Below are 21,918 nucleotides of genomic sequence, written 5' to 3'. Positions count from 1 at the left end.
TGGCAGTACTACAAGCACACCATCTCTTACTATCTCCAATGCAGACCAAAATGATGTAGCAACTTACACATGTTTTGCCACCAACAGTGTAGGAACTGGACAGAGTACAACTACTCAACTGTCTGTTACTGGAAGTAAGTTAATATTTAATGTACAGTATCTATCTATTTGATACTAAGTTTTACTAATTACTTACCTACACCTTATGATCTTCACTGCTAAGAGAATAAATTAGTTAAAAAAACACCACGAATTGATAATAGAAAACTGAATTTAAAAAGAAAAAGAGTCTATAACTGAATTTATTTTTATTTCATTGAGTCCTCTTGTATATCTCTTGAATTATTTACAATTTGAAATTGTTGAATGAAATAATAAACATGATATTATTATTTAATATAGCTGCACCCACTGTTCAAGTTCAACAACCCTCATATTCAGTCACCACTGGTGGTTCTGTGACCTTGGTATGTACTGTGACATCTAACCTTGCTGTCACTGATGTTTACTGGCAAAGAAATGTTGGTGGTAGCATATCACAAATAAGATCCACAACCAACACCAACAAATATAGTGGCAGTACTACTAGCACACCATCTCTGACTATCTTCAATGCAGACCAAAATGATGTAGCAACTTACACATGTTTTGCCACCAACAGTGTAGGAACTGGACAGAGTACAACTACTCAACTGTCTGTTACTGGAAGTAAGTTAATATTTAATGTACAGTATCTATCTATTTGATACTAAGTTTTACTAATTACTTACCTACACCTTATGATCTTCACTGCTAAGAGAATAAATTAGTTAAAAAAACACCTTGAATTGATAATAGAAAACTGAATTTAAAAAGAAAAAGAGTCTATAACTGAATTTATTTTTATTTCATTGAGTCCTCTTGTATATCTCTTGAATTATTTACAATTTGAAATTGTTGAATGAAATAATAAACATGATATTATTATTTAATATAGCTGCACCCACTGTTCAAGTTCAACAACCCTCATATTCAGTCACCACTGGTGGTTCTGTGACCTTGGTATGTACTGTGACATCTAACCTTGCTGTCACTGATGTTTACTGGCAAAGAAATGTTGGTGGTAGCATATCACAAATAAGATCCACAACCAACACCAACAAATATAGTGGCAGTACTACTAGCACACCATCTCTGACTATCTTCAATGCAGACCAAAATGATGTAGCAACTTACACATGTTTTGCCACCAACAGTGTAGGAACTGGACAGAGTACAACTACTCAACTGTCTGTTACAGGAAGTAAGTGTTCTATGTATTGTAAAGTATTATTTCTTTTAATAGTTTTACTGATTTCTAACCTAGCATCAATACCTTCATTGTTAAGAGGATAAATAAGTTAAAAAATTGAAGTTTGAATAGAAATTTGAATTAAGAAAAAAGGGTGTATGTTTGAAATAATGTTTTATTTTGTTGAGTCTCCTTATGTTGTTACAATGTTAAATCATGGATTGAGATATTACAGCACATTTAATTGAGTGTGTAGAAAAGGAAGAAATTGTTGGTTTGCTTGCTTGCTACCGGAACCATGAAATCATTATAAGCTTACATTTGACCTCCCTTTGTCACTTTTTCATTTTAATCAATTTCCGCAGACATCTGTTCATTTATAATAAATTCAAAGATAATGTCTATCCTTATTATATATATAATATAAACATATATTTTAAGAATATTAATGTTGAATAAATAGATAAAATCAATGAACAGTATAAATTTTACACATGTAAATGATCAAGTTATAAATGAATAGAGTTTGATTGAAATGATATTGTCAAACAAAATCCCACCTAAAACAAGCTTGTAAGTTAGCTTATAATTGATGTAAGTTTTTAAATGATAACCTTTTTTTAAACTGACTTTGAAAAACAAGTTTTACAATATATGTATACACTGTCCCTACTTTTGATTGGTTCTCTGTTTAACTAGTGACGCTGCCCATAGAAAGGTAGAACCTAAGATAATACTGATTTCTTGGTTCAGCTAGCAAGCAAGCAAACCAAAGATTCTACCTTTACCTTCACATCCTAGTATACTGCACCTAGTGTGCTGTAACATGGTATCATTATTAATTATAGCTATACCTACTGTTACTGTTCAACAACCATCCTATTCTGTTACTACTGGTAACACTGTAACCTTGGGGTGTACTGTTACATCTAACCTTGCTGTCAATGATGTTTACTGGCAAAGAAATGTTGGTGGAAGCATAACAACAATTAGATCCACAACCAACAACAACAAATATAGTGGCAGTTCTACTGGCACACCATCTCTGACTATCTTTAATGCAGACCAAAGTGATGTAGGAACTTACACATGTTTTGCCACCAACAGTGTAGGAACTGGACAGAGTACAAATACACAACTGTCTGTTACTGGAAGTAAGTATAATGCAAATGATCTTGAAATTTTATTCTGATAGGTTATAGCTCTGATATTATTTTGATATTTTGATAATTGATCAGATGTCAATATTGCATTTGCAGAAAATATGTTTGGACTTTTGAAATGCAATTGAATACATTTTATACTATGTGTATTTCTCTATAATGTTAATATGCATGCACTATCCAAAATATAGCTTCATGGAAGTTTCATATAACAGTAAAGGGAAATGTTTCTTTTTGGTATGCAGTGTCATTTATCAGACAAATAAGCATAAGTGATGTGGTTTCAAATTTTATGATACTGTGAAGGAACTTATTCGTGGGGTACCAATTTTTCGTGGTTTTTGTGGATGACTTTATCCACGAATTTAAGTGTCCAATGAAATATAAACAACTATTGTCCAAATCAAGACATGGAAAGATCCCCATGTAGATTTGACGACTGATATGATCTAGAGAATATAGTGAATAACGCCAGTATACTTTAATAGCCGTCACAGAACTACAACTGCATCCAGGATTTCACCTATTTAATCTTTAATAACCTAAACTGTACAACTTTTGAATTTTTAATTCTCATAAAAAAACATTTTTTATTGATGAATGTCAGATTTCTGGTATTGATATGCTAGTATGATAAAGTGTTCAATTTATATCCTCATAGTTCTCGTACATATGTGAAATAATAATTTCATGCTGGACTTGATTTTGATAAGAATTATTTGACAATTCAAGATAGTTTATAGCATTTGTTTATGTTACTGATTTCTTTAGGTGACATGTTTATGGCCTAATTAATACCTTTGATGGTTTTTAATCTGTTGGTCACTTTATCTTGAATTAATTAGTGTTGTCACTACGATTTACACAGGTCAATGTTTACTTTGTAATTTCCTTCAATCCAGACTATTTGTAACCTTCGTTTCTAAAGGCTTCAATTATTCAACTTTTTCTTTTTTTTTTGGCCAGAAATTTAAAAACCCATGAACATGTAAATATTGCTCAAACCACGAAAATTGATACCCACGAATTAAAGTACTTTCACAGTAGTAGCATTTCAGTGGTACAAGAGATTTTGTAAAATTGTTTTTTCAGCTCCACCTACTGTTACTGTACAACAGCAATCATATTCCATTACAATTGGGGAATCTATCACTCTTGTTTGCACTGTAACCTCCAATCTCCCTGTCACATCAGTACAATGGGAAAGAAATATTGGTGGTTCTGTAACGACTTTAACAAGCACAACCAACACAAATAAATACAGTGGTAGTACTCCTACCACTCCATCTCTGACAATATCTAATGGAGCACAAAGTGACTCTGGAGATTATACATGTTTTGCTACCAACAGTGTCGGAACAGGACAAAGTACAGGGACCACACTGTCTGTAACAGGAAGTATGTGTAGATGTGTAGACTTTTACATATTCCTGCAGTATTTATAAAAGCTTATATCCCTGTTCCAATCACACTTGCTTTAATATTGTAGTAGCACTATTAGATCAGGCTTTTTTTTTTATGCCCCACCTACGATAGTAGAGGGGCATTATGTTTTCTGGTCTGTGCGTCCGTTCGTCCGTCCGTCTGTCTGTCCGTTCGTCCGTCTGTCCCGCTCCAGGTTAAAGTTTTTGGTCAAGGTAGTTTTTGATGAAGTTGAAGTCCAATCGACTTCAAACTTAGTACACATGTTCCCTATGATATGATCTTTCTAATTTTAGTGCCAAATTAGAGTTTTTTACCCCAATTTCACGGTCCACTGAACATGGAAAATGATAGTGCGAGTGGGGCATTCGTGTACTGAGGACACATTCTTGTTTTTATCTCAACTGGCTGAAAGGTGAAGTGAGCTTATCTCATCACTTGGTGTAAACGTCATTTGTTGTCATTGCTGTCTTCGTTGGCATTTAAACCCCTACAGCGTATGGAGTAAAAAGTGCTCCCCTTGTCCTCCTGTATGTCCCAAGTACATAACTGTTCTCTAACTGTAGGTAGCCTCAACCAAATGTATGTTAAAGTTAAAATGTGGGTGGCATCACTTTTAGCGTTCTAGAATTATGCTCCTTTACAAGTGGAAAAATGACTGTACTTTACTAAAAAATAGTCTCTTAAAAATTGACACTATCTATTGAAATGGGCTCACTTATTTCTATGCTATTGTTTTTTTTTTTGTACATAAAAAAAGAAATGGGCTTAAAATATATATTTACAGTTGTACAGTTTGTTAAAGATTTATTATAACTAAAATAAATGAAAATTTGTCCTTAGAAAAGGAAATGATACTAGATGATTTTCTAAGGTTTGATAAAACAATAAGGTTAAGTTGCTATGTAAAAGTTTGTTATCATCAAATAATTAGTTTTTGTCTTTATCAGAAGCGAGAATGCTTGTTTTAGTTGTAATTGATTTTTATAAACATTTATATTTGGTATGCCCTTGAACATGAGATGCACTAGAACTTTAAAATTATTCATTTGTTTTAAGGAAGGCAGTAATTTTTATTCAAATTTGCCATTTTCTATTCAAATGTTGTTATTTTCAAAGAGAGATTATAGTGAGATATCACTGATGAAAGAGCCTTTTAAATATTTAATTTTTACTTTTTCTATCTGTCACCATTATTTTAGCTGACCTGGCCTTTACTCATCACTTGGCGTCTTTGGTTCGTCATCTTTGTTTCCTGTTTTCCATTAACTTTTACCTAAATCTTCTCCTCTAATACAACTGGGCCAATAAATTTTTTAAAACCACAATATTCATTGGGGTATTTAGTTATCAAAATGTGTCCAATGACCCTACCTTCCAACTAACATGGCTCACAATAGAAGATCGTGATAAACTGCAAGTTTGTATATTATCTTGAAAACTGCTGTATCCCTATTTTAGACACTTATTATGTCTGTTTGTTTTGTTCACACATCGTTATCAATGTAATGGAATTTGATAAGACTGCCATCCAAGTGACTGATTTAGCTAGCTTTAAAATTAGTTTAATCCAACATTTTCTACAAAAGAAAATGCCTGTACAAAGTCAGGAATATGACAGTTGTAATCCATTCATTTGGTGTGTTTGATTTTTTTATTTTGCCATTTGATTAGGAACTTTCCTTTTTTAATTTTCCTCAGAGTTCGGTATTTTTGTGATTTTACTTTTTGGATAGAGAAAAGCTGACAAGTGTAGCAATGTTTAGAATATTGAATTAAATATAGAGTCCATTACTATCAAAACTTTATATTGAACTTTAAAAGGAGTTATTGTTCCAGTTTATATGGACACAGTCTTTTTATGTTTTTATTATGCCCCCATTTATGGGCATTATGTTTTCTGGTCAGTTGGTCCGTCCTTTCGTCCCGCTTCAGATTAAAGTTTTTGGTTGAGGTAGTTTTTGATGAAGTTGAAGTCCAATCATCTTGAAACAAAGTACACATGTTCCCTATGACATGATCTTTGTTATTTTAAATTAGAGATTTTACCCCATTTTCACGGTCCACTCAACATGGAAAAGATTTGTGTACTATGGACACATTCTTGTTTTGTTTATTTTTATTCACTGTTTTGTCTTGTGTGAACAATTATTTTTTATGAAGTTTACAAATTGATGGTATTTATTCACTCCACAAATATGTGTCAAAACTCAGCAGTTTTTTCTAAAATTTGGAAGTTTTTGCATCTTAGGGGTCTTACAATCTTCTTTCCTTGTGATGTTTCTATAATGGAAGGACCATAAGCAGAAAGGTTTACTGTTTACAAATTTTGACTTGGATTGAGATTTGTTTCATTGACACTCATACCACATCTTCTGATATCTATTGTTAGATTGATTGATTGTTGGTTGCTTAATGTCCAGTGGCAAATATTTCATGCATATTCAGGACGACCTCTATTGTTAGAAGAAAAAGATCTGTGATATCCTCATCAATTGTGTATTTGTGTTTCATTTTAGCTGTGCCAACAGTTCAAGTTCAACAACCATCATATTCAGTCACCACTGGTAGCTCTGTAACCTTGGTGTGTACTGTGACCTCTACACTTACTGTCAATGATGTTTACTGGCAAAGAAATATTAATGGAAACATAGCACAAATTAGATCCACAACCAACACCAATAAATATAGTGGCAGCAATTCTGGCACACCATCTCTGACTATCTTTAATGCAGACCAAAGTGATGTAGGAATTTACACATGTTTTGCCACCAACAGTGTAGGAACTGGACAGAGTACAACAACTCAACTGTCTGTTACAGGAAGTAAGTAGTTTTGTTATAATGATTAATCTCACTCTTTTGATTATTATAAGAAGTTTTTATTTTCAGATAATTGATCAGTTGTCAATGTTGCATTTATAAAAAAATGTGTTTGGACTTTGTCAATTAAAAGCATGCCATGCTGTGTTTATGCCACAACACAATTGAATGGCATCCACTATCTAAATAAAGAGCTACATGGAAGTTGTCGGGAAGCTATATTACAGTGTAGTGAATTATTCCTTTTTTGTATGCAGCGTCATTTATCAGACAAATACACACTGGAGACCAAGTTTTATATTTTACACATTTTGTCACATCAGTACAATGGGAAAGAAATATTGGTGGTTCAGTAACCACTATAACAAGCACAACCAACACAAATACAGTGGTAGTACTCCTACCATTCCATCTCGGACAATATCTAATGGAGCACAAAGTGACTCAGGAGATTATACATGTTTTGCTACCAACAGTGTTGGAACAGGACAAAGTACAGCGACCACACCATCTGTAACAGGAAGTATGTGTAGATGTGCAGACTATAACATATTCCTGCAGCATTTATAATAGGCTAAAACCCATGTTCCTATCACACTTGCTTTTGTAATAGCACTATTTGATTAGGCTTTATTTTACATAGGAAAATTGAAAAATATATATAAAAATAAAGGCAACAGTAGTGTACCGCTGTTGGAAATAAAGTTTTTATAAGCTGTATAATTTCAATTTTTGTTACAAGCAAACTTATGTCAAGTTTATTAAAATCTAAACAAAACACTAGAGTTTTCAAAATCACAATACAGGACAATATACCTCATCAATTAAATTTTTCATTCTCATGCAAATTCTGCAATTCTGGGAGAACATCATTTTTAACTGTTTCAGGTTTATCTATAAATGCTTAAATCTTAAAACGGAGATTATAATTTGTCATTTACTTTGGCTTCATAGTTGTAATGCTTTTCCTACAGCTTTGTTTAGATTGAGATGAAACTAAATATGTCCATAAAGTAGCCCAGTGTATGTGGACATTGTATATCTATTTTTAGTTTATTTGTTATTCACTGCTGATATATCCTGTAAAGACATCATTGTTAAGATTTCAACAGAGATTGGGGTCTATCATTGAACTCTGTAGGCTCTACATATTAAGATATGTAGATGCTTTTTGATTCATAGATTTTAAATACTCTAATTAATTTAAAACACATTATTAAAGAAATAATTTGTTTTTCAGTGCACAAAGCCATTAAATGAAGACTGAAATAAAATTAATACCCTGATTTTGACAGTTTCAAATATACTGCATATTTTTACTTTGTAAATCAAACATATATGATTTGTAACAACAAACTCTCAGAATTTTATCAAAATCCCATGTCAAGAGGAGAATATCAAAAGATGTGGTTATAGGTAAATTAACAGTTTCTTTTTTTCCCCTTAAACTTTTATTAAGATTAATATTAAAATTATGAATGATATAAATAATGATAATGCCACATGCAGTAAAAAAGTTTGATTAAACTATTTCTATATTTGTAATTTGCTGTCTTGTTGTCTACAGTAAAGAAAAGTTGATTATAAAAAAATATTAATTACCTTGGATAAATAATGTTTCAGCACCACCTACAGTTACAGTCCTACAACCATCATATTCTATTACTGTTGGAAACTCTGTCACTCTGGAATGTACTGTTACCTCTGTACTCCCTGTAACATCAGTACAATGGCAGAGAAATGTTGGTGGTACTATTACTACCATCACATCAACAAGTAACACCAACAAATATAGTGGTAACACTGTTACCACACCATCTCTCACTATTTCTGTTACGGCCCTCAGTGACACAGGAGATTATACATGTTTCGCCACCAACAGTGTAGGAACAGGACAAAGTACAGTCACAACTCTTACTGTTACAGGAAGTATGTGAAAACACCTTCTTAGTTCCCATGTTTACTTTTATCCTTACCACTTCAATCACAACTGCCTAAACATTTGTTTTCTACTTCTGTTTTTAATTCAGAGGAATCATAAATTTACATATACTTATTTTCTTGCATTCACATTGACTTTTATCCAAGTTGTTATGTCACAGTTGCATGCTTACTTTCAGTTAATTGCATTCACCTTGCATGTCCAAAGATATCACATACATTTATTTTTTATTTAGTTTGCTTATTCCCCAGAAGCATTTCATAACATTTCATACAGGTAGAAGAGTGTTCACTTCTACACCCAAAATCATTATGTATATACTTGACTAATATCCAATTTTCAATGCTACAGTTGCATGTATACTTTTGGTTTAATGCACCCACCTTGCATGTCCCAAGCTATCACATTCATATTTCATATATGTTTAATGTTGTTTATAGAATGTAGGTTTATTTTTCTTAAATATTTGTAAACAGTTTCTGAATCTTTTAAAATGTAATTGCATCACAGATTATATGGATTGATTGATTTGCTTATATAGAGCAATTGTCAGTTAATCAATCAATCAATCAATCAGTTAAGTAATTTATTGTATTGATATTGATCATCATTGATGATTTTCAGAAATGAGTGGGTCCCACTTAAGCTGTGATTTTTTTTATTATAATGTTTTTATTTGCTATGAATTAGTTTGTAGGAACTACATATGATAAATCAGTGTTATCATATACTTAGACTAAATAACGTAATGATGTTTACTGTATGATAATAGCATTAGATTAACGTAAATTCCATATTTTTCGAATTGGTGTTTAGCGGGCTGATATGAAAATATGATCTGTAACAATATCGCATGGCATTCCCGTGATAATCGGCAAATTCCGGAAAATACAACTCAATGCGTAACCTTTTCAGTGAAAAACATTACAAAGCAGTGTACAAAACAATTATTTGGAAACTGGAAAATATATTGCGTAAAAATTAAAAAAAATTAAAAATAGAAATAAAACAAACAAATTATAAAATAAATGCCTTTTTCAAAAAGTTTCAAACATAATTTAAAACGTTACTTTAAAAAAAAAGTTGACTTTTCCAATCAGTGTTCATTATGTTTATTTTTTAATTATTTTTTTTGTCGATTCGTCCATATTTAAATGTTTTCTTTCTCTGTTGAGGCATATGATAGAAAGATTTCATATCAAATGTACTAAATTTGGGGTCCGATGTCCGTGAACTTTTCACTCTTTGAAATTCTATTTGGGAACCAAGTAAAAGGATCAATATATGAATCTGTTATTTTTCTCCATTGTTGAAGCATATGATAAAAAGATCATAACATGTAATTTTTCATATCGCATGTATTATCAGACCTTGGTCAATATCAGCCCTCTAGCCATGCGGCTCTTGGGCTGATATTGAACCTGGGGCTGATAATGCATGCGATATGAAAAATGCCATGTAATAATCTGATAATATTATCTATAATTTGCAATTACTATCAGTTTGATGACTATTTTAAGGCCCTGTCCCCTAGGTCATTGTCCAGAAACTTTGAAATAGTTAGCAATTTTACTATCAATCAGGTTGTCTTTTCCTGAATTTCGTATGAATTGACGATATATATCCTTGTGTAAACATTTATTTTATTTTGTGTAGTAAATTCCACGTTTTTTAGCTCACCTGGCCCGAAGGGCCAAGTGAGCTTTTCTCATCACTTGGCGTCCGGCGTCCGGCGTCCGGCGTCCGGCGTCCGTCGTCGTCGTCGTCGTCGTCGTCGTCCGTCGTTAACTTTTACAAAAATCTTCTCCTCTGAAACTACTGGACCAAATTAAACCAAACTTGGCCACAATCATCATTGGGGTATCTAGTTTAAAAATTGTGTCCGGTGACCCGCCCAACCAACCAAGATGGCCGCCATGGCTAAAAATAGAACATAGGGGTAAAATGCAGTTTTTGGCTTATAACTCAAAAACCAAAGCATTTAGAGAAAATCTGACATGGGGTAAAATTGTTTATCAGGTCAAGATCTATCTGCCCTGAAATTTTCAGATGAATCGGACAACCCGTTGATAGGTTGCTGCCCCTGAATTGGTAATTTTGAGAAAATTTTGCTGTTTTTGGTTATTATCTTGAATATTATTATAGATAGAGATAAACTGTGAACAACAAAAATGTTCAACAAAGTAAGATCTACAAATAAGTCAACATGACCAAAATGGTCTGTTGACCCCTTTAGAAGTTATTGCCCTTTATAGTCAATTTTTAACCATTTTTCGTAAATCTTAATTATCTTTTACAAAAATCTTCTCCTCTGAAACTACTAGACCAAATTAAACCAAACTTGGCCACAATCATCATTGGGGTACCTAGTTTAAAAATTGTGTCCGGTGATCCGGCCAACCAACCAAGATGGCCGCCATGGCTAAAAATAGAACATAGGGGTAAAATGCAGTTTTTGGCTTATCACTCAAAAAACGAAGCATTTAGAGCAAATCTGACATGTAGTAAAATTGTTTATCAGGTCAAGATCTATCTGCCCTGAAATTTTGAGATGAATCGGACAACTCGTTGATAGGTTGCTGCCCCTGAATTGGTAATTTTAAGGAAATTTTGCTGTTTTTGATTATTATCTTGAATATTATTATAGATAGAGATAAACTGTAAACAGCAAAAATGTTCAGCTAAGTTAGATCTACAAATAAGTCAACATGACCAAAATGGTCTGTTGACCCCTTTAGGAGTTATTGCCCTTTATAGTCAATTTTTAACCATTTTTCGTAAATCTTGGTTATCTTTTACAAAAATCTTCTCCTCTGAAACTACTGGACCAAATTAAACCAAACTTGGCCACAATCATCATTGGGGTATCTTGTTTAAAAATTGTGTCCGGTGACCCGGCCAACCAATCAAGATGGCCGCCATGGCTAAAAATAGAACATAGGGGTAAAATGCAGTTTTTGGCTTATCACTCAAAAACCAAAGCATTTAGAGCAAATCTGACATGTGGTCGAATTGCTTATCAGGTCAAGATCTATCTGCAACAACAAAAGAAAGAGAGTTTTTAACGACCTCAGCTGGCTATACAACCCTTGCACAATCAACTGAATTTTGCAGAAATCATTAATAGGATAGATTGCCCTTATATGATAATTTTTTATTACCTTTTTGTTTTTTTTTGGCAAAGTGGGGGGGGGGGGGGGGGGGGGGGGGGGGGTTGCGCAACACCAAAACTACTTCACTCATTACTTTGCATTTCTTGTTAGATAAATTTTACAAAAATTCTCCCCTGAAACAACTGTTGAATTTAAACAAACTTGGTTTAAATCACCACTAGGATATCCAGGGACCACTGTGTATGATGACCCTGCCTGCCCACATGGCTGAAATTAAACATAGGTTTCAAATGCACTTTTTAGTATTATATCTCTGAAACTAAACGACAGTACAACAGTTGCATTTATCATGCAACAATTGTAAATAAAAATATCAGGTGAGCGACACAGGGTCCTTGGACCCTCTAGTTTTAATAATTTTCTATGATTATTTATACTGTTTTAAATTTAAAGTTTGTATGGTTGAACTTTTTATTCAGTTTGCATGTTAATTTATGTTAATTTATGAATTAACTGAGAGAAGAGGTAGAATCATTTCATACATTATGAAAATGTTTTGTTCGCATCTAATAACTTTCATTCACATCGTGTTTCAGCACCACCTACAGTTACAGTCTTACAGCCATCATATTCTATTACTGTTGGAAACTCTGTCACTCTGGAATGTACTGTTTCATCTGTCCTTCCCGTAACATCAGTTCAATGGCAGAGAAATGTTGGTGGTGTTATTACTACCATCACATCAACAAGTAACACCAACAAATATAGTGGTAACACTGTTACCACACCATCTCTCTCTATTTCTGTTACGGCCCTCAGTGACACAGGAGATTATACATGTTTCGCCACCAACAGTGTAGGAACGGGACAAAGTACAGTCACAACCCTTACTGTTACAGGAAGTATGTAAAAACACCTTCTTAGTTCCCATGTTTACTTTTATCCTTACCACTTCAATCACAACTGCCTAAACATTTGTTTTCTACTTCTTTTTTTAATTCAGAGGAATTATAAATTGACATATACTTATTTTCTTGCGTTCACATTGACTTTTATCCAATTTGTTATGTCACAGTTGCATGCTTACTTTCAGTTAAATGCATTCACCTTGCATGTCCAAAGCTATCACATACATTTATTTTTTATTTAGTTTGCTTATTCCCCAGAAGTATTTCATAACAGTTCATACAGGTAGAAGAGTGTTCACTTCTACACCCAAAACCATTATGTATATACTTATCTTCCTTTGACTAATATCTAATTTTCAATGCTACAGTTGCATGTATACTTTTAGTTTAATGCACCAACCTTGCATGTCCCAAGCTATCACATTCATATTTCATATATGTTTAATGTTGTTTATAGAATGTATGTATATTTTTCTTTAATATTTGTAAACAGTTTCTGAATTATTTTTTTTATTATAATGTCTTTATTTGCTATGAATTAGTTTGTAGGAACTACATGTGATAAATCAGTGATATTATCTATAATTTGCAATTATTATCAGTTTGATGACTATTTTCAGGCCCTGCCTCCTAGGTCATTTTCCAGAAACTTTGAAATAGTTAGCAATTTTATTATCAATCCATTTGTCTTTTCCTAAATTTCGTGTGAATTGACGAGATATATTCTTGTGTGAACATTTATTTTATTTTGTTAAGTAAATTCCACGTTGTTTTTTTTTGTTTTTTTTTTATCATTTTCTATAATTATTTATAGTGTTTTGTTATTTAAAGTTTGTATGGTTGTACTTTTTATTCAGTCTGCACGTTAATTTATCTTTATTTGTTTATTAACTGAGAGAAGTAGTAGAAAGAGGTAGAATCATTTCATCCATAATGGAAATGTTTTGTCCGCATCTAATAACTTTCATTTAAATCGTGTTTCAGCACCACCTACAGTTACAGTTCTGCACCCATCATATTCTATAACTGTTGGTGACTCTGCACTCTGGAATGTACTGTTAACTCTGTCCTCCCTGTAACATCAGTTCAATGGCAGAGAAATGTTGGTGGTATTATCACTACCATCACATCAACAAGTAACACCAACAAATATAGTGGTAACACTGTTACCACACCATCTCTCACTATTTCTGTTACGGCCCTCAGTGACACAGGAGATTATACATGTTTCGCCACCAACAGTGTAGGAACAGGACAAAGTACAGTGACCACTCTTACTGTTACAGGAAGTATGTGAAAACACCTACTTTTCATATTTGCCTGATCACACCTGATTATTATTACATACATATATGTTATTCAATGGAATCACATTTACATATTTACCTACCTACCTGCTGTGACTTATATTTCCATTTGTACAGTCACATTTGCATTTATTCAGCATATGTTATTGTTTACCAATGCTTCTTCCCGGCCTGTCGTCCCATTCAACTGTATTATATCTTACCTCATATATGATGATGACAATTATGATATTGGCACTTGAAAAATCATATCCTTGCCAGTTTTTTTACTTTTATTAAGGTTTAAATCTTTTTATCTGTTTGAAAAAGCATGTTAAGGTATGCTACTTACTGAAATCACTTATTCACCATTGTGGATAGTAAGTAAATTTTTGATTGTTGTAATCTTTTGTGAGAATACATGCTTTTAATAACTTGTCATATCAGTGAGAGGCTTAGCTAGCTATAAAACTAGCTAAATCCACCTTTTTCTACATAAGTAAATACCTCTATCAAGCCAGGAACATGGCAGTTGTTTTAAAATCATTGATGTTTTGAGATTTTTAATTTAGATTTAAGTAACCTCTCACACTTTTCGACAAAAACATGAAATTTATCTTCAGCAGGTAGTGACGTAATGTGAAAACACCAACTTTTCATATTTGCTTGATCACACCTGATTATCATTACATATATACCTGTTATTCAATGGAATCACATTTATATATTACCTACCTACCTGAAAACACTAATGTATTTTATTTTATCTTATTTTAACATCATAAATTCCTTCAATGAAACAAAGTCTTTTGTAGGTTGAAGGTCACCTATTTATTAAATTGTCATCTCTGATCTAAATTTTCTAATTTATTTTCAATGAAGGGATTAATTGCACAACAATTTTCTTTTTTTTTTATTTAAGTATTACCATTGTAATAGCGTGAATTTTGTGATTTCTATCAAATGAAATACCAACCATAATCTTTGGAATTGCCAGCCATTAAAGACTAAATAAATTTATTCATTTTTTCTCCTTTTTTAATTGGACTCTAGTGGTGATAGATTGGTTTAACTCTACTTATAAATCATAACTGGGCCTTTTTATGATTTTGTTTTTGTGCGAAATCAAATGGTTTCATTGCAAATTTTTATGTCACTACAAAAAATTTAAAATATATCTATACATTAAGCACTTCCTATTAGTACCTTAATGCTTATTTTCTTTCCTTCCATACATGTAATAGTATCACTTGTATAGAAAATCAACAGACATTTATGTAGTAGCGTTCATTATTTTATTTTGATTAATTTTATATTTTTATTATTGATTTAATTACATTATTTTGTTTTTATTGATTCATCAAAGCAGTGCTAGTATTAAGTTTTATCATATTTAATTGTCTCTGTTTTTCATTTTTCATGTATATAGTTATATATTTATGATTTGAATGTTAGTGAAAAGGGCAGTAAAAAAAATTCTTGTAATGTTCTTCTAATAATGGTCTTCTAACTAAATCCAGCAAACTGAAAAATATTAAAGGTAACTTCGTAAACCTTGTGAGCAGTGATACTTCCTCTTATGAGTTTTTTTGATAAAGAGGTTCTCTTATTAATTTGGCCCTAGAAAAACAAAATTAGACAGACCCATGTTAATTGCTTAGAATTATGGACAAGACACAACTTAAAATAATTACATTCATATAAAATTGTTTTCAGTCCTTTAAATATTTGACTTAAACTGTTTTCAGCACCACCTACAGTTACAGTCCTACAACCATCATATTCTATAACTGTGGTGACTCTGTCACTCTGGAATGTACTGTTTCATCTGTCCTCCCTGTAACATCAGTTCAATGCAGAGAAATGTTGGTGGTACTATTACTACCATCACATCAACAAGTAACACCAACAAATATAGTGGTAACACTGTTACCACACATCTCTCACTATTTCTGTTACGGCCCTCAGTGACACAGGAGATTATACATGTTTCGCCACCAACAGTGTAGGAACAGGACAAAGTACAATCACCACTCTTACTGTAACAGGAAGTATGTGAAAACACCTACTTTTTATATTTGCTTGATCACACCTGATTATTATTACATATATACGTGTTATTCAATGGAATCACATTTATATATTTACCTACCTATCTGCTGTGTTCACATTGGCTTATATTTCCATGTTTACTGTCACATTTGGCTTATATTTCGATCTGTACTGTCACATTGACTTATATTTCCATTTGTACTGTCACATTTGCATTTATTCAGCATATGTTTTGTTTACCAATGCTTCTCCCGGCCTGTCGTCCCATACAACTGTATTTGTATTATATATTACCTCCTATATGCTTATGACCAAATGTGATATTTATAATCTGAAAACCATATCCTTCAGGTTTATTTAACCTTTTTATTAAGGTAACTTAGATCTTTTTATCTGTTTTTAAAGCATGTTGATGTATGCTACTTATTGAAGGCACTTATTGTGGATTCATTTTTTGGTGGGTATCAATTTTCATGGATTGAGTAAAACTTGAAGTTTCGTGGATATTTGATTTTGTGGTTTTGCCTATCTCTGGATGCAAAACCTATAGAAAATTTGTAATTCGTTGAACATTTGAATTGGTGTTTCAACTGTACCCACGAAACCAACAAAAATTGGTATCAACGAATAATAATGAATCCACAGTATTCATCATTGTGGATAGTAATGTATTTGGATTTTTTTATATTTTGTGAGAATACATGTTTTGAATAACTTTTCATACAAGTGAGCGGTTCAGCTATCTATAAAACTATAATCTTTGGGATTGCCAAGCATTAAAGACTAAATAATTTTATTCATATTCTGTCTTCTTCTATTGAATGAAACTTCATTGCGAAAATACCCAGAATAACAAATAGTTATTTCTGACTGAGTTTGAAGAAAAAAGTAAATCATGTCTATTTATCATCTTGCCTACATAGAAAAGGTAGACATATAGCTATTTTGTCATCAATATTGTCAACATTTTGGGTTCAGTTTGTGGGTTAAGATTTTCTAGACAATCATTACTTTGTCAAACTTTCTTGGAAATTTTGCAAACATGGACAGAAGCTTCTTCACAGAAAACAAAAACCATCATCTCAAGCAAAGCTTGTAAAAAATTGTTTTCAAATTATTATATGTATTTGTAAATTGGCTAACTATTTTTGTTTTGAATTTATCATTTTTATATAGTCTGTATTTCATGTTTTAGACATAAATAACTATATATAAAATTCATGGAAGTTTACAAAATTTGTTCAGAACCTTCTTCATGATCAGGACATAGTTGGCAGAGGAAAAGTTATATTTTTTCTATCTTCTGCTGATAAATGAACTTCCTGTTTAGATCCCCAAATGATTTATCTTCTTAAGACTTGTACATCTGTCTCAAACTGTTGCCTTTCTTTTAGTTTTAACTTGACATAAGCATTCACCACAATGGTTTCTTTGCAAATTGTATGTCACAACACTGGTAGTAGTTTTTGCATAAACAATATTTGTATAAATTAAGCACTTCCTATTACATGTAGTACCTTAGTGCTTATTTTTAACTAAGAATCACTTCTAGAGGAAATCAACATACATTCATGTAGAAGCTTTCATTATTTTATTTTATCTTTTTATTATTTAATTTATTTACATTTTTTCATTACATTATTTTGTTTTTATTGTTCATCTAATTAATATTAAGAGTTATCATATATCATTGTCTCAGTTTTTCTTTCCTCATGTATACAGTTATATATTTATGATTTAAATGTTAGTGAAAAAGGGCAGTAACAACAATTTTCTTCTAGTTAGTTGCATACAAATTGAAAAATATTAAAGGTAAATTTGTAAACCTTGTGAGCAGTGATACTTCCTCTTATTATGTGTTTTTTGATAAAGAGGTAATTTGACCCTAGAATTTTTTTTTAGACAGGCCCATGTTAATTGCTTGGAATTAAGGACAAGACACCTAAAATAATTACATTCATATCAAATTGTTTCCAGTTCGTTTAATATTTGACTTAAACTATTTTCAGCACCACCTACAGTTACAGTCTTACAACCATCATATTCTATTACTGTTGGAAACTCTGTCACTCTGGAATGTACTGTTTCATCAGTCCTTCCTGTTACATCAGTACAATGGCAGAGAAATGTTGGTGGTAGTATTACTACCATCACATCAACAAGTAACCCAAACAAATATAGTGGTAACACTGTTACCAACACCATCTCTCACTATTTCTGTTACGGCCCTTAGTGACACAGGAGATTATACATGTTTGGCCTCCAACAGTGTAGGAACAGGACAAAGTACAGTCACCACTCTTACTGTAACAGGAAGTATGTCATCGAAAAAGAAAACTCAATTCTCTGTTTTTTCTGTTTAACAGTTGACCTGATCCTGACTCCTTTGTTTTATAACTCATCTTATTTATCATATCATTACCTCACCTGGAGCATCTGTATAATTTGTTCTTAACTACTGCTACACTATAGACCGTGTTTTAATTTACAGCATGCAAAGCCTCTAATAAATAGATAGATCATTTTCTTTCACAACTCTCCTTAACTTTGTCCTATATTCATGCTACTAATTGTTTCTAAAATCTTTAACTGTCCCAAGTTATTATCTACTATTGATGAGGCTTAATTCATTATCTTGGCTATCGGTTCCTGAACTATATTACGGTCTCGAAATGTTTATTTGTAATTGTTAAACCTTAACTAGCTTCCCGAATTTCCTTTCTAATGACTGAATATTTTAAGTCACACAATATATGACATGGGTATTTGACACTGGTAAAGGACTTCTTTTTATCTAAATCTGTTTCCTTAACTTTTCAATGACTTCTGACTTCGTCTGAGGCATTCTGAGACTTTCATGTCTTGCACTTTCAACAATGATTATAAATTGTTCTTATGACCAGGTTTGCTTTAAAATAAAAAGCTTTTCACATAAAATAAAGTTTGTGGTTTTCAACCAGTTTGACCATGTCATTGTAAAGGAAAGAAATTTTCAATGTAGTCTACACTTTTTGTTTAATGAAAATATATTTTTCTCAGTAAATAAATCATTTCTAGTTTATTGTTTTATATTGTTTGGACAGATTGATTTCTTTTTAAATTGTGAAAAACTTTGTGCAGCAAACAAGTGTGAGATTAAAATAGATGAGAAATTGGTTTCCATGGAAAGATTTGACAAGCATTGTTATTATCTTGTTCTTTATGACAAAATAAAAGTAAGTTCTTGCATGCTGGTAAGTAGAATTGTATTTTTGGAAATAACATTTTGGGAGTAAATCTATCAAAACGTGTCTATTGCATACAGAGCAGAGGTCTGCATTATTACTTTAAAGTTTAGGATACAATACTTTTATTGGTTTTTTTTTATTGATTTTAGCTCCACCAACTGGGGTAGAAGAAAAATTTCTATGGTTTAGTGATAATTATATTTGTTATGTTTCATTTTTAGCTGTACCAACAGTTCAAGTTCAACAACCAACATATTCTGTTACCACTGGTAACTCAATTACCTTGGGGTGTACTGTGACCTCCAACCTTGCTGTCAATACTGTTTACTGGCAGAGAAATATTAATAATGTAGTAACAACTATCACAACACAAAACAACAACAACAAATACAGTGGTAGTACTGTTTCCCAGCCATCTCTTACCATCTTTAATGCAGCACAAAGTGATGCTGGGGTTTACACATGTTTTGCCACCAACAGTGTAGGGACTGGACAGAGTACAACTACCTCATTGGCTGTTACTGGAAGTATGTGGTTTTTTATAAATGATTACCAATTTCTTGTGCAATTTGTATCAGTTCTCCATAGTTTTGGGAGGTATTTTCTGATGTTTGTTTCAATAAAATACTGAATAGTGTATAATAACCTTAACTATTTTCCATATATTTCCATGATAAAAATTTACATACATATAAAAATTAGCTACAAGATATACATAAAAAAAAATCATGGTTCAGTTATTAATGCAAGTGAAAAAGTAGATAAAATATGGGTCTGTGCATTCAATAAAGTTTTTCAGATGGTTAATTTAGTAGAAAAATACATCAGGTAAATACCTTATTTTTTGCCATTTTTTCAGGTATTCCTGTAGTGACTGTATTACAGCCAAACTATAATGTTGTCATAGGTAACACTGTAACATTGGAATGTACTGTTTCGGCAAATCCTTTCCAAACCAGTGTTTCCTGGCAGAAAATTCAGAATGGTGTTACAAGTAATGTCAATACAGGACTTGTCGTTAAGTATTCTGGTTCCACAGTAAACAATCCATCCTTGACCATAACTAATACAGATACAACAGATTCTGCAAACTATGTTTGTACTGCTACAACAGTGTTGGAACGGGAACCAGTTCTCAAACTTCACTATCTGTTACTGGAAGTAAGTCATTTACTTAAAAATAAATCAATATTTTTCTTTGAATATTAGTTTAAATTATTCAGTTCACCAATATCAATGTTTAGTCCTATTCAACAGCAGAAGGAATTGTTATCCATAGTAGATCCTCAAATAACTATCTCTGTTATTGCAAGTTTCCTTGGTAGATCTTTAGAAAACAGTGTCAGTTATTGCCTGTTATCTGTAATAAGTCTTCAGAAAACTATGTCTGATTTTGTCTGCAATATTATCCATAATTGTAAAAATATTATCCATAATTGTAAATCCTTAGAAAAACAATCTGTTATTGCCTGTTATTTGCAGGAAGTCCTCAAGAAACAGTCTTGGTGTTGTTCATTCTTGTTTGTCTTTTGTTTGTACCTCTATATATTCAGAGAAGTTTGGTGATTGTGGTTTGTTTTGTTCCTGTGATTCTTTATGTATTGTGACATTTAAAAACACATCCCAAATATAGAGAAAATCACAAGAAGACACCTTATGTTGTCCATTGGTAATTTTGGTTGTTGGGTTACTGTCTCATTGACAAATACCCCACACCTTCTTTTTTGAATAGGAATGGGCATGGTAAATTGAATGTCTAGTTTAAAATACAATCAGTTGCACATTTAAGTAAAACATGAAGTTTTCTTGCTGAATTAACATTTGTTATTTATTGTTTATTGTGGTGTAATGGGTTGCTTTATTCTAATTGATGTAATTTGAAATCTCTTGAAACTGATATTTTATGTTAAAATTATTGGTTTTTCACACAAGAGTCATCTTATTTGAAAATCGTGGTTTTATAAGATGTACAGAATTTTTTGTATTTAACTCATATATACATGTCTTGTATTTTCTTATAGGTATTCCTGTTGTACAAATACCGCAACCATCATACACTGTTAATCTTGCACAAACTATAACAATTACATGTACTGTAACTGCTAATCCTACACATACTAGTGTCCAGTGGCAGAGAACACAGAATGGTGTCACTACAAACATTGGTGTCGGATCTGGTAAATACAGTGGCGGAACTGTAAATTCACCATCACTTAGTATCAACAATGCTGACCTGAATGATATCGGACAATATGTTTGTTCTGCTACCAACATTGTAGGAACTGGAACCAGCACAGCTACTACTTTAAATGTTGTTGGAGGTATGATTCAAAAGATAAAATATATTATTAAATTAAACCAGTGTTTCACACTATGTAGTGTCAAAAGTAGGAATTCAAAAAACCTTTCCTCAGCTTTTTTGTTGTTTTTCATTTTCCTGGGGATGTATGAGAGAGGGGAATGCTAGGGGAGGGTTAACAATATAGTTACTATAAAAGGAAGTATTATTGAATAAGAACTTGAAAATTAAGATCTGTAAAGAAGTTTATTAGATCATTCATCAGGATAACATACATCACATATGGATTCCATCTGTATGGCATAGGCAACACTCCATTATTGAGGCATTTATTTTTGATATGAAGTTTGATGTGACTGTATTACAAGATCTCTCATTGTCTTTTAATCTATAAAAATAGCTGAATTGACTGCT

General features: G+C 32.1%; 1 protein-coding gene across 1 annotated transcript; it reads left to right on the top strand.

The window, feature by feature from the left end:
* Positions 1 to 4: 4 nt before the first annotated feature.
* LOC139506157 (uncharacterized) lies at positions 5 to 21,480 on the top strand (the record flags this gene model as incomplete). Its single annotated transcript, XM_071295383.1, is given in 14 exon segments — positions 5 to 134; positions 403 to 708; positions 977 to 1,282; positions 2,119 to 2,424; positions 3,526 to 3,831; positions 6,375 to 6,680; positions 8,301 to 8,606; positions 12,329 to 12,634; positions 17,988 to 18,126; positions 18,128 to 18,294; positions 19,427 to 19,732; positions 20,065 to 20,366; positions 20,656 to 20,776; positions 21,227 to 21,480. Coding segments are annotated over 14 exon segments (3,561 nt in total), but the record flags the coding sequence as incomplete, so codon positions are not given.
* Positions 21,481 to 21,918: the final 438 nt, after the last annotated feature.

This window comes from Mytilus edulis, unplaced genomic scaffold, assembly GCF_963676685.1.
Source record: "Mytilus edulis unplaced genomic scaffold, xbMytEdul2.2 SCAFFOLD_1647, whole genome shotgun sequence".
Lineage (NCBI taxonomy): Eukaryota > Metazoa > Mollusca > Bivalvia > Mytilida > Mytilidae > Mytilus > Mytilus edulis.
Note: the sequence above shows the minus strand (reverse complement) of the source record. Positions and strands in the feature narration are given on the sequence as shown.